The sequence below is a fragment of the Carettochelys insculpta genome, chromosome 10, assembly GCF_033958435.1.
Source record: "Carettochelys insculpta isolate YL-2023 chromosome 10, ASM3395843v1, whole genome shotgun sequence".
NCBI classification, from domain to species: Eukaryota; Metazoa; Chordata; order Testudines; family Carettochelyidae; genus Carettochelys; species Carettochelys insculpta.
In genome coordinates, this window is record NC_134146.1 from 27,107,002 (window position 1) to 27,128,372 (window position 21,371).

The following is a 21,371-nucleotide window of genomic DNA, read 5'->3' on the forward strand; positions in this document are numbered from 1 at the left end:
CATTGCCTCAGGTTCAATGAGCAAATGCATCAGGGTGGTGTGTCAGGGCCTGCATGGACTGGACAGAGTTGTAAGCAGGCCATTTGAAGGGGGGTACGGAGAAAGTTTGGGTGTGTGGATTGGCTGTTTACAGTATTGCACTGGCGAGCATCAGAGGCAAAGGACACTCCTCAATCCGTTTGAGCTGGGATGCTTACTTGAGGATTGGTTATGAACTCTGGGTGTGGTATTTCCCAAGCTTATGCCATATGACTTCTCTGCCTCTTTCATTAAAAGTTTCTTTTCTATATTCACTCTGTGCTTGTGAGTGGGGAAACATTGCCTCTCCGAGGCTCCTAGGGGTTTGTGAATTTTCCAGGCTACTGGGTGGGGGTTTGAGCCAGTTGCATGTGAGATGGATGAAAATGAACCCCTAGATGCTGAACCTGGCCCTGGTTGCTGCCAGCTTCTTCCGGCAGAAGGGTTACATTTATATTACCCAATACTGACCACTTGACTTCATTGTAACAAGAATCTTGTAAGCTAAATACTATGGATATTTAAAGCTACTGAATATTTTTGTAACTAATATCTAGCTATGCAACTTTCAAAGTAAAATAATTGAGGCAATTGCATCTAATTATATCAAGAATTAAACTCCTTGTTGGCAGGAGTTGGGAAGTCTTTTTTTTTTTCCTGCCAAGTAAATTGCTGCCCAGTTGGCTTGTTGCTCTTTAGGGTGGGGGGGGAGGGGAGGGAGAGTTGAAGGTGTCACCTTGCTTGAAGTCAGATGAACTGACCACTGTCAGAAAGGATAGTAGGCTAGAAGGATGTATGGTCTGATGGGTTAAGATAAATTCTGTGTCCCTATCAATGGGACAAGTGTTGGCATTTATCTCATTCTCCCTTCATAGTGGTGGTGAACAAGCTTATGAGACAAGTGGACCTTCAAGGGGCTTTTTTGTTTATAAGCAACACTTTTGTTGCTGCTCTTAATGTATATACTGCATTCTGTCTTAATTTTGTAACTGCATTTTCCTCTCAAGTCTTTCAGAGCTGTGATTTTATTTTATTTTATTTGCTAGAATACCCCCGCTGATACCAATGTATAATAATAAATCTGTTAATCTTTGAAGTGTTACAGAACTGCTTGTTTACTTTAACATGCAGCCTTTAAATTTAAATAGCGTAGCTGAACGTTTGCCTCTTAACCAGTCGTTTTCCCTCTGTGTAGTAGCAGAACAACCTCTGTTGACTGATCAGATGAGAATTCGCCCCCTGGGCATGAGCCAAACATAACGACAGATTAACTTTGCCCTATCAGCGTGTTTGCTGTCTTGCAACAGTTAAGAGTCAGAGAGAATGTTGAATTGAATCAGTCTTGAAAGAATTGGATAGTAGAACATGGGAACTAAATCTCTGTGCCTTCTTTTGGCGTCTGTTCTGGTAGCATATTATGTTTACACACCCATTCCAGAGAATATGGAGGAACGCTGGAAACTGATGCTTATCAATGCTGCCTTTAGAACTTTGGGACATGTGGTAAGTTCAGAATTTTATTTACTTCAGGTGCTTATGTATGACATTGACTTCAACTAAGGTATTAATGTGGAGTGGGGGGAAGGGGAAAGATACAGAACAAAGAATAACGTCAGTGTCTGGTTAAGTAATGTCCCAAATTATATTTAAGAATACCTGAAACCAAGCAAGGAACGGTAATCCTGACACTAAAGAAACTGTCAGAGAAAACTGAAATCTACAAAAGTGCAACTACCAATATGTACAATAGAAATATATTAAGTTGAATGCAGGTAATGAAGTGCAAACTTGTTGATTTGTAATTTACAATCCTGAATCACTGAATTATTGCCAAAACAAAAAAGCAGTCCAGTAGCACTTTAAAGACTAACAAAATAATTTATTAGGTGATGAGCTTTCATGGGACAGACCCACTTCTTCAGACCATAGCCATACCAGAACAGACTCAATATTTAAGGCACAGAGAACCAAAAATAGTAATCAAGGTTGATAAATCAGAAAAATATTATCAAGGTGAGCAAATCAGAGAGTAGAGGGGCAGAAGGGGAGAGAGGGGAAGTTAAGAATTAGATTAAGCCAAGTATGCAAAAGAGCCCCTATAATAACCTAAAAAGTTCCCATCCCAGTTCAAACCATGTGTTAATGTGTCAAATTCAAATATAAAAGAGAGTTCAGCAGCCTGTCTTTCCACAGTGTTCTGAAAATTCCTCTTCAGTAAGACACAGATTTTCAGGTCCTTAACAGAATTATTGCTGCTTCTCTTTTAACCCTTCCCTCTTGAGCCTAACTGTATCAGGCTTTGGTGAAAGGCAAGTGAGAGGTGCATTTAAATATGGTACATGGCATGCTGGGGTGAGGTTATGAGTAAGCTGTGGCTAATTGCAGAAGTGCAAATGTAATCAATCACCTACAAAGCTTGTAGACTTTCTAATCACTTTCCTTTGGTGCTGAGCCAAGATCTAATTGTAATCTTGGGCGATGATGGTGACTAACTCAGCCTTCTAGGAATGCCTGGTGTAGTAGGGTGGCTATCTATCCAAAGGCTAGGCAGGCAGGACACATTAAATCCATCCGGAAGTAAACAAGTGAGTTTGCCTCCACTGAGTACAGTTTTGGCTGCATTCAAGTCACAGGCTGCGCAGCCAACACCAACATAAATAATCTCTTGCATGCCATGTACAGATCAGGGGGTTTTCTGCCTGTGTGTATAAACCGGACTGGAGTTTCCAGTTCTGGCCAGTGGAACCTGTAGAAGTGTTGTTGTGTGTTACAGTTTGAGAAATGGACATCTTTAACTTCTGATACATGCAAACTCCCCCAGCCTGAAATCTGCATCACTGGAGATATTAAAGAGAAGGTTAGGTAGACATCTGTCAAGGGTGGTCTTGATGTTACTTGGTCCTTCCATGAGGACAGGGGACTGGACTTGATGACCTCTTGGATCCTTTCTATTTCTAGTGTCCTTTGATTCTCTGTGTAAAAAAATAAGTATGCAGAATATAAAAAATGTTATTAATCTACATATATCTGTGCACACACAGACATAAAAACATTTGTAATGAGATGGATGAGCCTGAGACCCAGCAGCTGATTGTGCTGTGCCTCCCTTATGAAATTTCACACACTCCACTTTGCACACCCCTGCCTTAGGTCATGTGCTGGCTGGGTTTGAGGTCTGACTGGTGAGGGTTAAGAAAGAGAAGTGAAGACGAATGTCCAGTCCCCAGACATAGTATTCAAGGTATTCTTTATGTCCAAGGAAATAAAAAAGTGAGAGGCTGCTTAACAGGACCCATGGCTGCCAGTGGCAGGTGGAGCAAGGGGTGGTAAAGAGGACAGTTGCCCCAGGGCCCAGTGATTTAAGATTCGAAGGCTCCTGGCCATAGCTACTGCAGCACTGCTGGAGCCCCATGTGGCGTGGTCCAAGCAGTGATGAGGGCTGGCTTGGGGAGGCATGAGGCGGTCTGGGTGGCGCTGAAGGCTGGCTGCACTAGCCACGCCCCTTCTTCTTGAGGCCCCACCCTTTCTGGGGACTTGATGTAGAGCCCTCCCCCATATTGTGTATGGTCTGGCAACATCTGTCAGCAGCCCTAACGTGGCATATTGTGTAAAGCTAAAACTGAGTCTGTGTCTCTTATGTCCATTCTGTGTTTACTGTACTGTCTCGGAAGTGGAGTAAGAAGCATAGGATGTGATTCTATCTCTGCGGAAAGACAGTCCTTACCCATTTGGGTAAAATTTACTAATATCACAGGGAAACAGTTGTGTGCAAGGTGTGTGTGTGCACATGTGTGAGACAAAGTGTGCGAGCAGAAATATGCTGCAGTATCAGCTTGTTTCCAGGGAGAGACACTGACCCGCTCATTCATCTCAGGTTGAAGAGGCCCATGAGTAGAATGTCAGGCAGTGAATGAATGGGTGGATGTTCACAGAGCTTTATAGTGAAGTTGGAATAGTGCTTGCTAGTTGGTTTAGCTCTTTGCTTTTTTAACTAATGTAGTCACTCAATATTTCAACAGAAATTCTTTCCTATAGCATGTTCTACACATGGTGCCTAAAACGCTGCAGCACTTTTTGTGAAGAGAATCACAAGTACGTGTAAGATTAAGGTGTGTATTTATTGTAGGCTGATACTCATTTTTTCTCTGTATTGAATGTGGGAGGCACCAAAGTCATAGTTCGCCTAGGGCAGAAGTGAGCAAATAGTGGTCTGCAGGCAGGAACCGGTCCACAAGGGTTAGTCCCTGGGACACTCCCCCTCTATATCAACCTGTGCCTCTGCAGGTATCAATCTCAGGTCTCATTGGTTGCAGATCTTATTCGTGGCCAATGGGAGCTGCAGAAAGTGGTGTCTCAGTCTGCTTAGCTTCCCACTGCTCCCATCGGCTATCAGTGTTGATCCGCAGCCAACATGAGCCGCAATCTTCAGATACCTAAGGAGGCATAGGTTAATACTGTGGCAGTGGCGTAGCCAGGACTAACCTCGACAAACCTCTACTCTTTTTTTATATAGCCCACCCTAGCCTAGAGTGCGAAAAACTCTTGCATCAGCTGTGCAAAGGTCAGATCCTTAGATGACGTAAATTAGCATTGCTAAATTGAAATCAATTCCTGAGTGTGGATACGATACATCTACTCAGCTTCACTTTTACCTGGGCACATTGATACGGTGTTGTCGTTGAGTTTTAAAACCAGCGCTATTGAGTCCCTCTCTCCCCTAGCTTAATGTGAAAAGGATGCAAGAATTCTGAATTGAAGAGGGAGATTTACACTTCCATCTTGTGACTGGATCTAGACTACCAGGCACTTGCATGTGGCCAGAGCCCCATTGATTTCAAGGAGGCTTTCTTGGGCCACAGGGCTGCAGTTGTGTGGAGCTGATTATAGGATGGGACCTTAGTCTGCCCATTTATAAGTTAATGCCAAGAATAGTCTTCTAGGTCCAAGCTATTTCATAGCAGAGCTGGGGTCTGATCTCTGGGAACACACTGGAAAGAATGGGTGTGATGTATGGCTACACAGGTTTCCCTGTGTTTTCTCTTTGCGTAATGAAGTAATTGTGTACAAGGGTTAAGTCAGTGTATATGTTTATTATACAAATTATTTATTATACAAATAAAATAGTTTATTTTGCTAGTCTTTAAAGTGCTACTTGACTGCTTTTTGTTTTGATAGTGTATAGACAAGCACGGCTTACTCTCTGTTACTATATCTATTCTGGAGATACCATCACTCGCCTAATCAGGTTATTCACAGAATCACGGGCACATTCTCATGTTCCTCAACTAACATCATATATACCATCATGTGCCAACAATGCCCCGATGCTTTGTATATTGGACAGACTTCAAACTCTCTTAGACAAAGAGTTAATGGGCACAAAGCAGACATAAAAACACTCCTGATCCACAAACCAGTCAGCCGGCATTTTAATGGAGTGGGCCATTCTGTTAATGTTTGTGTTTTACTGAAGAGGAATTTTCATAACACTTTTGAAAGATAGACTTCTGAATTCTCTTTTATATTCAAATTCGACACATTAACACGTGGTTTGAACTGGGATGGGAATTTTCTGAGTCATTATAAGGGGCTCGTTTGCATACTTGGCTTAATATAGTTCTTGACTACCCCCCTCCTTCTGCCCCTCTACTCTCTGATTTGCTCACTTTGATAATTTTTTTTCTGATTTGTCCACCTTGATTACTATTTTTGGTTCTCTGTGCCTTAAATATTGAGTCTGTTCTGGTATGGCTATGGTCTGAAGAAGCTGTCTGTCCCACAAAAGCTCACCACTTAATAAATTATTTTTTTAGTCTTTAAAGTGCTACTTGACTGCTTTTTTGTTCTTCTATAAGATATTTTCTGTGAGCCCATTTGCAGTATGATCCTTTGGTCAAATATGCATGACTTCATCTGCTCTTTCCATCATCACTTTTGACATTTGAACAGAATCTTTGCCAAGTTCCATTACGCTCTTTGATAGTTTTGTCTTTGTTTAGTAGTTCAGCAATATCAAGTCATTTGACCCATACGATCATGTTCATATGATTATAATGCTAGGCGCCATAATTATGGACCAGGCAGGACCCATTGCACTAGGTATTGTGCTTGGTCAATCCCTAAAGAGAAGTAACAATGAAAGAAATCATACAAAACAACTGTATGCACTTCTGTACTACTGCAGTTCCTGAAATTTAGTGGCAAGGTTAGAGAGTGCTGTTTATGAAGTAATCCTATTCTGCGTAGATGCCAAACATGGTTGATCCAAGCTACTAACACTTTGGGTGATTTATCACAAAGATTTACACCTCATACTAGCTTCTTAGACATGCCATTTGAATGTATCAGTTTCTTTCATACAAAATAAATACCTCATTAGATATTATCATTAAAAGTGTTTTTGAAAAGGTATAGATGACACATTCCTATGTAAAACTGACTGCATGATCCAGATTGCTTGTAGTACTTCTGTGGTTGTCTAGACCACAAACCAATGAAGCACCCTCAAATTAAAGTGGCCTATTAAGAACACTTTGACAGTTTTAATCTTTAGCTACAGTGTTTTAAATCTTAAATGTCATCTTTCAGGATTTCTTTATCCAGTAACAAGTATCAGAGAGGTAGCCGTGTTAGTCTGTAGCTTTGAGAACAACAAGAAGTCTTGCACCTTATAGACTAACAGATATTTTGGAGCATAAGCTTTTGTGGGCATATATTATATTAGTAGATGTGCAGGTAAAGGAGCCCCTGATGGTATGGTTGATGTTAGGTTCTATGATGATGTCACTGGTATAGATATGTGAGCAGAGTTGGCAGTGAGGACTGTTGCAGGCGCTGGTTCCAGGCCTAGAGTCACTAGTTTGTGATTTGTAGTGGTTGCAAAGGATTTGTTTAAGGTTGGCAGGCTGTCTGTAGGCGAGGACAGGCCTGCCTCGCAAGGTCTGTGAGAGTGAAAGATCATTGTTCAGGATGGGTTGCAGATCACTGATGATGTGTTGGGGAGGCCTTAGGTGGGGGTCATCATAGGACCTAACATCAACCATACCATCAGGGGCTCCTTTACCTGCACATCTACTAATATAATATATGCCATCATGTGCCAGCAATGCCCCGCTGCAATTTACATTGGCCCAAACTGGACAGTCTCTTCATAAAAGAATAAATGGACATAAATCAGACATCAGGGATGGTAATGTACAGAAGCCGGTGGGTGAACACTTCAATCTCCCTGGACACTCAGTGGCAGATTTAAGGGTGACAGTTCTGAAACAAAGACATTTCACAAATTAAATGGAGAGAGAAGTCTCTGAGCTGCAATTTATTTGCAAATTTGACTCCATTAACCAAGGATTAAACAGAGACTGGGAGTGGCTCGCAGCTTACAAAACCAACTTCTCTGCCCTGGGTGTTAATATCTCCCCATTAGACTCTGACAAAGGCTCACATCCCCCTGTCTGATCTAACTTGTTTTTTCCTCCTTTGATAAGTACTATGGATACTGGGCCATTTCCACCTTGCTGAATAGACCTTGTCAGCTCTGGCCCTCCCTCTTACTGGGACTCCACTCTTTAAATACCCCTCTGAAACCACCCCCCACTCATGCATCTGATGAAGTGGGTCTTTGCCCACGAAAGCTTATGCTCCAAAATATCTGTTAGTCTATAAGGTGCCACAGGACTTCTTATTGTTTATCCAGTAACATTATACTCATCCATTTCCTGAAAACAATATCTTATTATTAAATCAGAATATGAAATGGTGGATCCATTTAGTAACATTAAAATGTGAATTTAAAAATAGCTACACAAAAATCAGTGAAGTTGACTGGATTTCTGTTGGTGTGACTGAATAAACTATGGTTTGCTGGGTTAATTAGGAGTGATTTGATTAGTGGTTTAAAAGTTGCATGTATGATGTATATTAATTGTAAAATATGTATATGGTAAAAGTGTCACTTGCACAAATCTGGCAGTTAGTGCATTTATAAAATGAGTAAGGCTTTGTTTACACTGTAGAGCTATTCCAGGATACTGAGGTATCCTAAAATAGCTACTCAACATCTATGACATGTGCCTGATATTTTGAAATATTTTTCAAAATACTGGGTGCACTATATTGGTATTCCTCTATACCTCATTGCAGGAAGAGTAAGGGATGCCTTGAAATGGTGCAATATTTCAACATTTGGCACTGTGTAGGCAATGCCAAATGCCAAAATAGCCTATTTTGAAATTAATTCAAAATGATATGCATAGTGCAAATTGCATATCTTACTTGAAATTAAGGTGCAGTGTAAATGTAGCCTTACTTACATATTGAGGATAGGAAAGTTACTGTGTAACAGAAAAAGAAAAGTATCTATCTGGGTATAGCAAATTCAAGGAGGCCTTCATTCTGCCAGAGTACATTTTCTGTGACTTTCCCTTCAGTCCCCTTTGTACATAAGTTACTCATTTTGCACTTCCAAGCTAATATAAACGACCCTTTTACTGCTTACCTCCAACTTCTGAATGTCACTGCTTAATGTGGCCTGTTACCTACTCCCACTGAACTGAGGCTTCATCAGTAATTGGGGTCTAATTTTAATAACACTAGAACCATGCTGGTACCAAACTTAACAGTGGGGAATTATCTCAATGAAGCACTAGTCATTCCTGTGGCACTAACTGCTCATGGTAGCTGGAAGAAGAAACATGCTGGAGAAAAGACAAGACAGATTGTTTTAAAGGATATAACCTTTAGAACAGCACTGGTGAAACTTTACATCTACTTTACCTAACAGTTTGCTTTTTGGAAAGATTAGTTGTAGAATGTGTGTCTCAAACATAACTGAGAGTAAATAGAAATATAATTATTGTGACTGACACAGTTACTTTAGAATTATTATTTGTGAAATTCCTGGCTTCTGATTTGAGATGTTAGACTGGTAGCCAGCAAAGAATGAGAAATATTCTGTGGTTACCACTGACCTCATTAGCTGGAGAATCCTTTTTGTTTGCTTTTCTAAAGACATGAAACATAACTGACCTGCTACAAAAAAACAAACAAACAAAAAAAACCCGAATGTTTACATTTTATATTCATGTGGTATAACAAAGAAAGGGAGACACCATAACCATGGACTTTCCCCAACTGTGCAGCATTAGGGGATGTTACCCCTTTATCAATTCCAAATCTTACATGGTCTAGTAAATTTCATTCCCTCTGTCCATATAGGATGGCTGTTCTGCCAGTGCTTTTCAGAAGGATAAAGGATAACTGGTCTATAGACATTCCTATCCAAGTAAATTCTTACCTTTCTGAGGAATGGAATAGAATACTGAGTAGCTGACGTTCATTATCCCAGACTGAATTGGGAATGTAGCAAAATAATAGGGAAAGGGCACAGAGGGAAACGAATGTTACATTAGAGATGTTTCAGTTCTTATTATTTATGTCTTGTGGTTGGCGCACAGTTTAAATGGGGCAAAGAGAGCACTATGCTATTGGCAACATTGAATCAACACCACAGGTAGAGTTCAGACAGTGATTTCTCTTCAGGACTGGAGAGAAGAATGTATGTATGTAACACATGACTAGTAAAGCAGAAACAGAATGCCAAAACAAAGCTCATGAAAGGCTGGTTCTGTCCTGGTTTATAATCTCTTCATTCTCTAGGTTATGCACTGAAGAAAATTGATTGCAATGCTCAGTTCAGGCAAACAGAACAGAAAGCTGTGTTACCCATTTTATGAAAAAGGTCAATGGGCTGCAACAGAATTGGATTCAAACTCCTGTCCTTTTCCCTTTTGCTTTTATGGTCAGCTCCTTGCACAATATGAGGCTATGTCTACATGAGAGGCTTTTGCTGACAAACCTAGGCTTTTGTGAACCACACCCATGGAGCATCTACACCCACTGTTGACAAAACTCAGCACTTCTGCCAATACTGTTCTGCCTCTCCTGGATCAGGAAGAACGCCTTTGTTGACAGTTTCTGTCAATAAAAAAGCCATGTAGATGCACTGGCCTGGGGGGAGACTTTTTTCAACAGAGGAGATCTCCATGGTGCTGGCCAGCTGGACCCAGGAGGCACCTTCTCGACCACAATCACAGCCACAAGCCTTACCTGGCTGGTTCAGGTGCCAGCCCGTGCTCCAAGCCCAGCACGTACACCCACGTGCATGACAGTACATCCCACCCGGACCCAGCAGGCATTCCCTGGGCATGGGTGCTGGCCCACTGCCAGCACCATGGGGGAACCACATGAGCCCCAGGGCCCTGAAGCGGGGCTGCCTGTCCCTGCCACAGCTGGGAGCAGGATGACCACACAGTTGATGACCTTACCACAGACACACCACCAAGGGGTGTGGGTCTCAGCTCATGGGAATGCCTGTTGGTAACAGGCAGCACCCACCTCTGTGACCAGTGCCACAGGCTGCACGTGTGGTGGGGGAGTGGTCCCTGGGGAGGTCCAGACTACACCTGGCTCTTCCACCACCCATTCCGGCACCCCTCTGTGGCTGGTCCCCTCCCATGGGCAGCTACCCTGTGGGACATGGGGTTATGGGGGGGCACAGCAGTCAGCCTGGTTGCCATGACATCATGGGGCTCCCATGTGGCAGGGTCCACCATGCAGGGGGCAGCCCCATCCTGTATCCCAGGGATGTGGTCTGCTTCTCATGGGGGCTTCGAGAGGGCAGGGCCTTGGGTGCTCTGCTGTGAGAAGGACTCAGTGTCTCCTCCTCTCGCCTTACAGTTGCACCATCTGAGGATTGGGTCAGCCGTACCATACTGCCAGGGCTAGACAGCCCCATCCTGGTCCCAGACGCAGCCAGCCTGGGAGCGGCATCCCACAGGGATGTCACCACCACCAGGGAGGGCCCACGGCCAGAGGGGCTGTCGCTGCCACAATGCTGACACCCTGTGGGTGTACACAGCTGCCCTCTGTCACCAAAACGATCTCTTGGAGCAATGGCTGTGGGAGGACTGCGAGTGGTGATAGGAGCAGACGTGGTCCTTGGACCAGTGTTCGTCTCACTGTCTGGGAGACCAGGGCAGCCAAGGCCTCCAAGCTAGTGGCCCCAGCTGCTGTTGCTTCCCCTGCTCCTCCTGCCCTTCCCAGCCACATGCCCCAGGTGGCCATGGCTGGCACCCTTGCCCAACCATCCTGCTCCCCAGTTCCCCCTGCTTCTTCCCCCACCTCAGCCGCACCCTACCCATACCAGCCCCAATGGGGACCTCAAACCTGTGGTGGGAGGGGATTCCATGGCCAGCACCACATGGGGTCCCACTCCCTCATGGGCTTGCAGCCCTCCAACCCCATCCCTGGACTAAATTCCTCCCCATCCCCAATCTCAATCTCCCACTTACCAAGTTGAAATGCCCCTCACGCCCTGTCCCAAGGCCCCCCCTTAATGTACCTACATACATAGTTTATTGTATAAGAGAGGCCGGGCCCAGCGGGTAGTGATCGACGGCTCACTGTCAGGATGGCGGTCAGTTTCTAGTGGAGTGCCCCAAGGTTCGGTTCTGGGTCCTGTTCTGTTCAACATATTTATCAGTGACCTGGATGAGGGATTGAATTACACCCTCAGCAAGTTTGCGGCTGACACAAAGCTAGGGGGAGAGGTAGATATGCTGGTGGGTAGGGACAGGGTCCAGACTGACTTAGACAAATTGGAAGACTGGGCTGCAAGAAATCTGATGAGGTTCAATAAGGGCAAGTGCAGAGTCCTGCACTTGGGCCAGAAGAATCCTAAGCACTGTTACAGATTGGGGTCCAACTGGCTCGGTAGTAGTTTTGCAGAAAAGGATCTGGGAGTTGTAGTGGACGAGAAGCTGGACATGAGTCTACAGTGTACCGTTGTAGCCAAGAAGGCTAATGGCATATTAGGTTGCATCAAGAGGAGCGTTAGATCCAGAGAAGTGATTATTCCTCTTTATTCAGCTTTGGTGAGGCCGCATCTGGAGTACTGTGTCCAGTTCTGGGCCCCCATTTATAGGAAGGATGTGGATACACTGGAAAGGGTCCAGTGGAGGGCGACCAAAATAATTAGGGGGCTGGAGCATATGACTTACGAAGAAAGGTTGAGAGAATTGGGACTGTTTAGTCTGCAGAAGAGAAGACTGGGGGGAGACTTGATAACAGGCTTCAACTTACTGAAGGGAGGCTGCAAAGAGGCTGGAGAGAGGGTGTTCACAGTGGTCACAGATGGCAGAACATGGAACAGTGGTCTTAAGTTGCAGTTGGGAAGGTCCAGGTTGAACATGAGGAAAAACTTTTTCACTTGGAGGGTGCTGAAGCATTGGAATGGTCTACCCAGGGAAGTAGTGGAGTCTCCATCCCTGGAGGTGTTTAAGTCTCGCCTCGACAAAACCCTGGCAGGGCTGATCTGATGGGTTTGGTCCTGCTTAGAGCAGGGGGCTGGACTCGATGGCTTTTTTTGGTCTCTTTCAGCTCTATTGTTCTATGATTCTATGAGAGGTTTATTTCAGTTACGTTAATCTACAGTTTAGTAAATGTTCTGTTTTCACCATCCCCATGTCCCTCTTTATTGGGGATTGGTTGGGGCAGCAGGTTGAGAGGGAGAAGGGGTGGTGGTGGTGGGGACGGGGTAGGGCTGCAGACCCAAGGCCCCTGTGGGAGGTGCACCAGTAAGGGCCATTGGGGGCAGTGGGTGAAGCTCTCCCTTAGGGCCGCCCAAATGCACACCCTGTTCCTGTGCTCCTGGAAGGCCGGACCTGCACCCACCAGAAAACCCATGACCTCATGAGTATAACTAATGCGTTGTTCTTTCACGGATGTCTTCTTGTATAGGGTTCAAGGACCATCAACTATTTAATGAACGCATTGAGATAAGGCAGGGGATTCCCCTTATGTTCAGGGTGTGTCTGTACTTACTGGGAAATTGATCCAGTCAGGGTCAATCTTCTGGGGTTCCATTTTGCATGCCTAGTTGGGAGGCATGAAAGTGAACCATCAGGGCTCAACAGTCGACCCCTGTACTTCTCATTATCACAAGGACCTCTTTCTATGAGGATGGTCAGATAAGTCAATTGTAGATACGTCGATTCCAGCTATGCAATTGCTGTAGCTCAAATTGCATATCTAGGATCGACTTTCAGATCTAGTCAAGAACATGCCTATGGAGAGAATGCTAAAGCTTCCAGGCTTGCGTTTGAGACAAAGGGAAATGCAAGTCAAATGGCAAAAAGTATATAAAAGGCAGCTGCATTTTCTACAGCTTCTCTTCATTCCTGTGCTTACCTCTGAAGTTACCTTTCTGCAAATGAAGCTCTGAACAAAGGGCTGAATTACCCATCCAAGCTGTAGATGTATTCAAGAGCAGGGTTGGAAAGTATCCAAAAAGTTACTTGCATAAAAGTACTGCTATTTTGGAAAAAAAATGTAATTAAATAAAAGTCAAAGCATCCTTCTGGAAAACTACTTGAGGAACATTAAAGGGGAGGTTTTAAAAAGCACTTATGCTTAATATTGTTGTGGGCAGAATGCGATGAGGATCTGAAATATGTTGGTTGCCTTATAGGAATTCCATATGGAAACATAATGAGGAATCATTATTCTTTGAAGTATTAGCAATACAATTATTTCTAAAATTAACCTTTAAAGATTTTTCAAACGTTTTAGAAAGATTACAGGACATGTACTTCAACTAGCAACAAGAATCCTGTGACCTAAATTTGCATTTCATAGCTGGATTCAACTGCCTCTTTCAGTAGATTGCACATAACATCTAAAGAACAGTAGTGACATGCATAATAGTTTGTACTTATTTTCTAAAACTGCACACTGAGAATTATAGGGTTGTTCTTTCTCAAAGGATCATGCTCCAAAATCCTCCTGGTTCATGAAGCCATTTAGCCAAATGTGGCAGAAATAATGTATTGTCAAAGCCTGAGACAGGACACGCACCAATCCCATAACTAGATACATGCAGACCTTCAAAGCAGTGAGAAGGGAAGTGTGTACTGAAAAGGCTGTACCATATAGTTCATCTAGTGGGTTTAACTATCCTTGCACCAAAATTAAGAGAATGTTTTAAGATAAAACATATGATTGAAACCAATTTTTTCCATAAATGAATGGGGCCTTCTGGGGAGGAGGGGGAGTTAAAGCCTCACATATTTTTCATGAAATAGAATCCGGTTTTCCTAATTAGGAGTAAACCTTTGTCTGTTATATCAACATGTCCAAGACCATGAGAAACCGCTCTGTAGAGTCACAGTGACATGTTTCAACTCTACAGAAACGACAGCGCTGGTTCTGGGCAGATTAGTGAGTCACAGAGATTTATGGTAGGGAGTTTCATTTTAAATTCTCCAGGGGGTTGAGACTGTCCTAACAGATAAGCTTTCTGAGAGCTAATTAACATCTACTTTACAGAATGTTTTGAGGGAGAATGAATTCAGGCTAATATGTTTCAGGCACTCTGGGTTCTGGTAGTGAAAGGTTAGTTATTGTATCCCCTGGGCTTTTTTTCAGCTGCAGTCCTAATAGCAGTGGTAGCATCCTGCCCCCACCCTCTCTTTCCTCCACCCCCCCACCCCCCCCAAATAACAATGTTCCCACACAGATAAGATCCCAAAGCTAGGCAGTACCTCCTTTCTGGCTATTTCTTGCATAATACAGTCATTTCGTAAGAAGGAAAGGCTACTTTTGCTGGAGAGATGGAGTGACTGTCCTCATATCTTCTCCAACCCCCAGGGAATTTATTTTCCTGTAAGAGATGTGGCTTCATTTGCAAGTCCTGTTCTTTTTGGGTGTGGAGGTGAGGCTATCAACAGTCTCTGTATAAGTTTCCTGCTACTACCACAGGAAGGAGAAAAGCTTCCATTGGCCACAGTTACCCTTTTATCTTCTTGGTATATCAGGCCCATCTCACCTGCATTTTGTTTGTTTTTGTATTGATTCATGTGGTACTTTTTTTTGTTTGTTGCTATGCATTGCTATAGAAATTAAGGTATAAAACATGTAACGCATGTAGATAAAATAAATACTCAGAACCATCCTGTACCATCAGCTTTTAAGTAGGGCTACAATGAAATCAGTGAAGTATTCTCCCTCTGTCCACCTTCTCTTCAGGTATGACATGTATTCCCTGTGAAATGAACACTTGGACACAGGAGAGATTCTGGTTCCACCCAGCTGACTAGCAGGGCACCCACAGCCACCCACCATGGGTATCATGTGTTTCTATTGGCGGTGCACATTGGCACATGCCTTGGTGCACATAACAAAATGTATTCTGCCTATGGATGGAAAAAATTAAGGAGAACACTGGGTATGAGGCTGGGTTTTGGAAGAGCCTAAATTCCATTGAACAGGAGAGCACAAAAGATATGGTGAAACAGGGAGCTGTGGGTGGTACATCATGGTAGAAACTGATACTGATAAAAATTACTTTGTTTTTAATGCCTTTGACCTTAGGCTGAGTTGACTGAGTGGCTGGGTCTGAAGCACTACATGGAAGTTCTGATGATGCCAACAAATATGGAGTACACTGCACCAGTATCGGATGAAAATCTGACGGTCACAGACACAAAATTTGACAATGTTCCAGTCCGTTTGTATATACCCAGGAAGCAATCCAGTGGGCTGAGAAGGGCTGTGATTTACATTCATGGTGGAGGCTGGTGTTTAGGAGGTGTAGGTAAGTACAAAGGCCTCTTCTTTTCACCAACAAGAGTCCTGGAGTTGTGTGTCACCTGCTGTTGTAAGGTGTTAGCATATGGTGTATTGTATTACCTTCTAGTCACTGGTCCACAAAAACAATAAGGGACCTGCTACTAATCAAAGTTGTAATAGGTCCCTTGTAGCTCAGCTGATACAGGTCAATGCCTTTTTAGGAGAAGAAAGGTTCTAGTTTCACATTCCTGCCTATGTGATTAGATGAATGTTACCTGCAGCATATGGATTTGTTACACTAACAAAAAATGGGAGAAAGGAGCAGAATGAGAATGTCCTGGTTCCTCATAAGGGAGAATAGCATCTAAATGGGGAAGGCATTTGTGTACCAGAGGAGGAAAGCCCTGGGAGAAGCTTACTCACAGACAGGTCAGCATGCATGGTGGAGCCTCCTGAGGAGGGAGAAATGCCCATCACAACGGAGCAACTGAGTTTGTCTTGTGAGTAGTGGGTGGGTGCTCAAGTAAGCCATGAGAATGAGCTGAATGCAGGGGAGAGAAGCATTTTGGGGTCATCAGCATCTCATCGGTGAAAGCACTACCAGAAAGCAACCCAGGAAAAAAGTATTGAAGATACAGAGGAGTTCTGGCCACCAGATGCTACTCCACATGATTCTGCTTTCACTAGAGGAGGAGAGAGAAAGCAACCGTCAGCCTCTCTCACAACAGAGAAGGCAGCATGGTATCTTTCGCCACATACAGTGCATTTTGATCGGCCCAGTTCCTAAGATTCCCCATGCTTCTTAAAAACTAACATAGAAATCAACCGATGCAATGCAGAGATTGTCAGGACCTTATTAAGGTTACTCCACGTCTCCTGTAAGCCGGTACACATTCATAATGCCTCCTTCGGAAGCCTTCCCAACAGTCAATGCTGTATGCAGTGGAGGATCCCATTTTCCTCATGAGAAGGCAGAGCTACAACGTTAACTTAAATGTTATATTTCTTTTACTACTGACGTTAATTTTTAGGACTGTGCCTGTAGGAAAGGCCTGAATTGGAAAATCATTTTCAGAAATTAGAACAAGAGCCCTGGCTTGTATTTTCACTGGCTGGGAGAATGGGTTGTAAAAGAAACTTTTAGCTGAACTTGCTTCTTCAGGTTCCACTGCATTAATTATATTTCTCCGTGTCAGTCATGGTTCTCCTGGGGTGCTATGTTGTATAATAAATCCAACACACACGTGTAATTTTAAAAGGGTTTCTTCCAATTAGGGAAATCTTTTCCTATCAGCTCTGCATTTTTCATGCTGTGCTTTCTCTGGGAAGAAGGAAAAGTTGGAGATCCTTTGCTTCAATTAAATTTGCGCTATTGGATACTATCTCACTGCTTGTTTTTATTTAATCTTCTTCCTTATTATTTCTAACGAGGCATTTTAAAATGGGTTTATTTTTTGTGCTGTGTTTTTGCAGGCTTTCTTCAATTGGAATAATTCAGCATACACAATCTCTTTTTTCCTAATGTACTTTAATGACTGTAATAATTTGTAATCATTTGTTATTTTGGGATGATCAGCCACCCTGGCATCACATGAAAAGCATCTATGACTTAAATTCCTAATGAGCCTATACAACTCACATTCAATTACTCCCTATATCGATGGTCAACAACTCCTGGCATGGGTGCCAGGAGTGGCACACGAGCTGATTTTCATGGGCACACGTGGTGGGACGTCAGCCCCGCCCCTCCTCCCGCATGTGGCTGGGAGCTTAGAATCATAGAATCACTGGGCTGGAAGAGACTTCAGGAGGTCATCCCCCTGCTTCAAGCAGGATCAACCCCCACTAAGTCATCCCAGCCTGGACCTTGTCAAGTCAGGACTTAAAAACCTCAAGGGATAGAAAATCTACCACCTCTCTAGGCAATACATTCCTATGCTTCACCAACCTCCTGGTGAAGTAGTTTTTCGTAATATCTAACCTACATCTCTCCCTCTTCAACTTCAGATCATTACTCCTTGTTCTGCCATCTGACACCATTGAGAACAATTTCTCACCCTCCTCTTTAGTGCTCCCCTTCAGGAAGTTGAAGGCTGCTATTAAATCACCCCTAAGTCTTCTCTTCTGTAAACTAAACAAGCCCAAATCCCTCAGCTTAAACTCATAGGTCTTGTGCTCCGGCCCCTTAATCATTTTTGTTACCTTCCACTGAACCTGCTCCAGCACATCCATTTTATACTGGGGGGGCCTAAAACTGGACACAATATTCCAGATGTGGCCTCAGCAGTGCTGAACAGAGGGGAACAACTACTTCTCGAGATCTGCTCTAAATGCTCCTCCTAATGCACCCTAGTATGCAGTTAGCCTTCTTGGCTACAAGGGCACACTGTTTACTCATATCCCCCATCCTTTCATCCACCATAACCCCTAGGTCCCTTTCTGTTGTACTGCTGCTGAGCCAGTCAGGCCCCAGCCTATAAAACTGGTTGGGATTCTTCCGCCCCAGGTGCAGGACTCTACACTTCTCCTTGTTGAACTGTGTCAGACTTCTTTTTGGCCCAGTCCTCCAATTTATCCAGGTCACTCTGGATTCTCTCTCTACCCTCTGACCTATCTACCTCTCCCCCTAGTTTTGTGTCATCTGCAAACCTGCTGAGGGAGCAATGCAGTTCCTCATCCAGGTCATTAATAAAGATGCTGAACAACACCGGCCCCAGAACCGAGCCTTGTGGCACTCCACTTGAAAATGTCCATCATCCGGATATTGAGCCATTGACCATTACCCATTGGGCCCGAACATCAAGCCAGGTTTCTATCCATCTTATAGTCCAAGAATCCAATCCATATTTCCTTAACTTATGGGCAAGAATGTTGTGGGAGACCATATCAAAAGCTTTACTAAAGTCAAGCTATATCACATCCACTGATTTCTCCATGTCCACTGAGCCTGTTACCTCACCATAGAAGCCGATCAGATATGTCAGGCAGGACTTGCCCCTGGTGAATCCATGTTGGCTACTTTTGATCACTTTCCCCTCTTCCAATTGCTCCAAAATGGTTTCCTTGAGGATCCCCTCCATTATTTTCCCAGGGATTAAGGTAAGGCTGACCGGTCTATAGTTCCCTGGATTGTCCTTCTTTCCTTTTTTAAAGATGGGCACTCCGTTTGCCTATTCCCAGTCATCCAGGATCTCCCCCGATCTCCAAGAGTCTTCAAAGATAATGGCCAAAAGTTCAGCAATGACCTCTGCCAATTCCCTCAGTACCCTTGGGTGCATTAAATCCAGACCCATGGATTTGTGTACATTTAGTTTTTCTAGATAGCTCAGAACTTGTTCCTTCCTCACAGATGGCTGCCCTCCACCTTCCCATGCTGCATTGTCCAGGACCATCGAGTGGGAGTTGACTTTGTCCATGAAGACTGAGGCAAAAAAAGCATCGAGTACTTCAGCTTTTTGTACATCATCTGTCACTAGATTACCTCTCTCATCGAGTAACAGCCCCACACCTTCTCTGATAACCCGTTTATTGTTAACATGCCTGTAGAAACCCTTCTTGTTACTCTTCACATCCCTTGCCAGCTGCAGTTCCAATTGTGCTTTCACTTCTCTAATTACTCCCTGGCATTCTCCAGCCATATGTTTATACTCCTCCTTAGTCAACTGTCCACGTTTCCTTTCTTTTATGCATCCTTTTGAGTTTAAGATGAATAAGGATTTCCCTGTTAAGCCAAGCTGGTTGCCTACCATGTTTGCATTTCTTACTACGCAGTGGGATGGTTTGTTCCTGTGCCTTCAGTAAGAGTTCTTTAAAATACTGCCAGTTGTCTTGAACTCTTTTCCCCTTCATCTTCGTTTTCCTTGCTGAAAGCCATGCCATCCTGGCCTGCTAAACCTAGGGTTGTGAGTTCAATCCTTGAGGGGGCCATTTAGGGATCTGGGGCAAATAGAAAAAAAAAAAGTGTCCTTGGTCCTGCCAAGAGGGCAGGAGACTGGACTCAATGACTTCCCAAGGTCCCTTCCAGTTCTACGAGGGGTGTGCATGTGTGACCTGTGGATTAACAAAAGACCAAGTAATGCTACCAACCACCATCTCAATGGTAAAGCTCTGCATCTTATTTATTAATGAAACTGCTGTATATAGGACTATTAGTGAATTTAAAGAGCACCAATGGTACCCAGATCATACATAAAGGTCAAGAGGTCAAATTTTGGCACTCTGCCTTGGAAAGGTTGCTGACCTCTGCCCTATACACTAGGGAGGGTGACTGATAGGCTGTTAGACAGATCTTTGCTTCTCTAACACACATGCAACCCCTTTAATTTCAGAATGATTGTACACATGTGCCTGACAGAGAAATCTGCTCCTTGGTTTACTTTCATTCCTTTTTTGGTCAACCAGAAAACTCATGCTCTCATGAGTATAAGTAATGCAATGTTCTTTCACGGATGTCTTCTTGTTCAAGTAACAGTTGACTCATTGGTTTGCTTTGTGCTCCTCAAAAGTGTTGTCAGTACAGCAGTTGAATTGCTCCACTGTGAAGGCACTGAACTGTGCAGATTTTGGAAAGGGACCAGAGGAATGTCAAGAGGAATGTGGAATTATTAACAGATTTGTTTTTAAGTGCAATCAGATATGTTTTAAGTGACTTATTTCATTGCAGCCATGGAGCCCTATGACCTCCTGTCGAGATGGACTGCAAGCAAGCTAAATGCTATTGTCATATCCATTGAGTAAGAGAGAGTCTGTTTCTTCCTAGAAATAGGGGTTGGGATAAATGGCCAATGGCACCTTTTCAAAAGGGCAGGAGGGGGCAGCAGCCATACAAACTGCAACACTGCTTGCTCTTCTTCCCATACTCCTGACTGTGAGGAAGTGAGGGGAAAGGACACAGACTGTGTGTGCATTCTTCTCACTTCTGGCTGGTGAGAGAAGGGGGCAGAAGGTTCCACCAGCCGGGGCTGTGGCAGGTCCTCAGCTGAAGCTTCTTTCCCCATCCCCTCTCCCCCCGCAAACCCCTGATTGAGATGATCTGTTCACATTTATACTGGCCCAGAATTTTGAGTATGGCCTGGTGGGAGGGAGAGTCGGGCAGGAGTTAGATGTTAACCACTTCTAGCCCAGCGTTGGGTACACACATCCCATCACACAAGTTCACTTCAGGATTAGATTTTTAGAGTTGAATTCTACATCTTTAAAGCATGAGATGTGTCACCAGCACCCCATTTCTAGGATGTTGACCATACTTGAAAAGCAAACACCCAGATCATTCCTTCCTGCCGAAAACACCATGGTGAGGGATGCAGTGGAAGGAAGTTTCTGTGTTCTCCTTAGAGCAGTGTTTCCCAAATGGTGGTTTGTTGAACCCTGGCATTCCACAAAGTGAAAATAAGGGTTCTGTGAGAAAATTCCTCTGAAGCTCCCTGCCCTGCTGCCACTGAAACAGTAGAACTAAATTTAATTGGTTTAATGGCTGGCTGGGTGGCACAAGGGATCTGGCCATTAAACCAACTGAATTTAGTTCCGTTATTTCAGCAGCGGCAGGGCAGGGAGCTGCAGAGAGCCCCTCACTCGCTCTGCTATCTGTGTGGCCACACCCATCTGGTGGGCGTGGCTTGGCTCACCCCCACCAGCGGAACACCTCCATGCCAGCCTTTCTTCCACTGGGCACATGTGGCTGCCCAGCAGGCTCCCCAGACAGGGCCACAGATAGATTAGTCCTGGGG

At 44.0% G+C, this 21,371-nt stretch overlaps 1 protein-coding gene across 3 annotated transcripts in view; it reads left to right on the forward strand.

Moving 5' to 3' along the window:
* AADAC (arylacetamide deacetylase) overlaps positions 1-21,371 on the forward strand; it is a 159,312-nt gene that overhangs the window by 131,169 nt on the left and 6,772 nt on the right. For 2 of the 3 annotated variants that reach the window (XM_075003913.1, XM_075003914.1), the window contains 2 exons: positions 15,448-15,670; positions 20,309-20,378. In XM_075003913.1, coding sequence (XP_074860014.1) covers positions 15,448-15,670; positions 20,309-20,378 — 293 coding nt within the window. Of the gene's footprint in view, positions 1-1,383; positions 1,522-15,447; positions 15,671-20,308; positions 20,379-21,371 lie in introns of those variants that run through there. The other variant, XM_075003912.1, reaches the window with a different exon arrangement.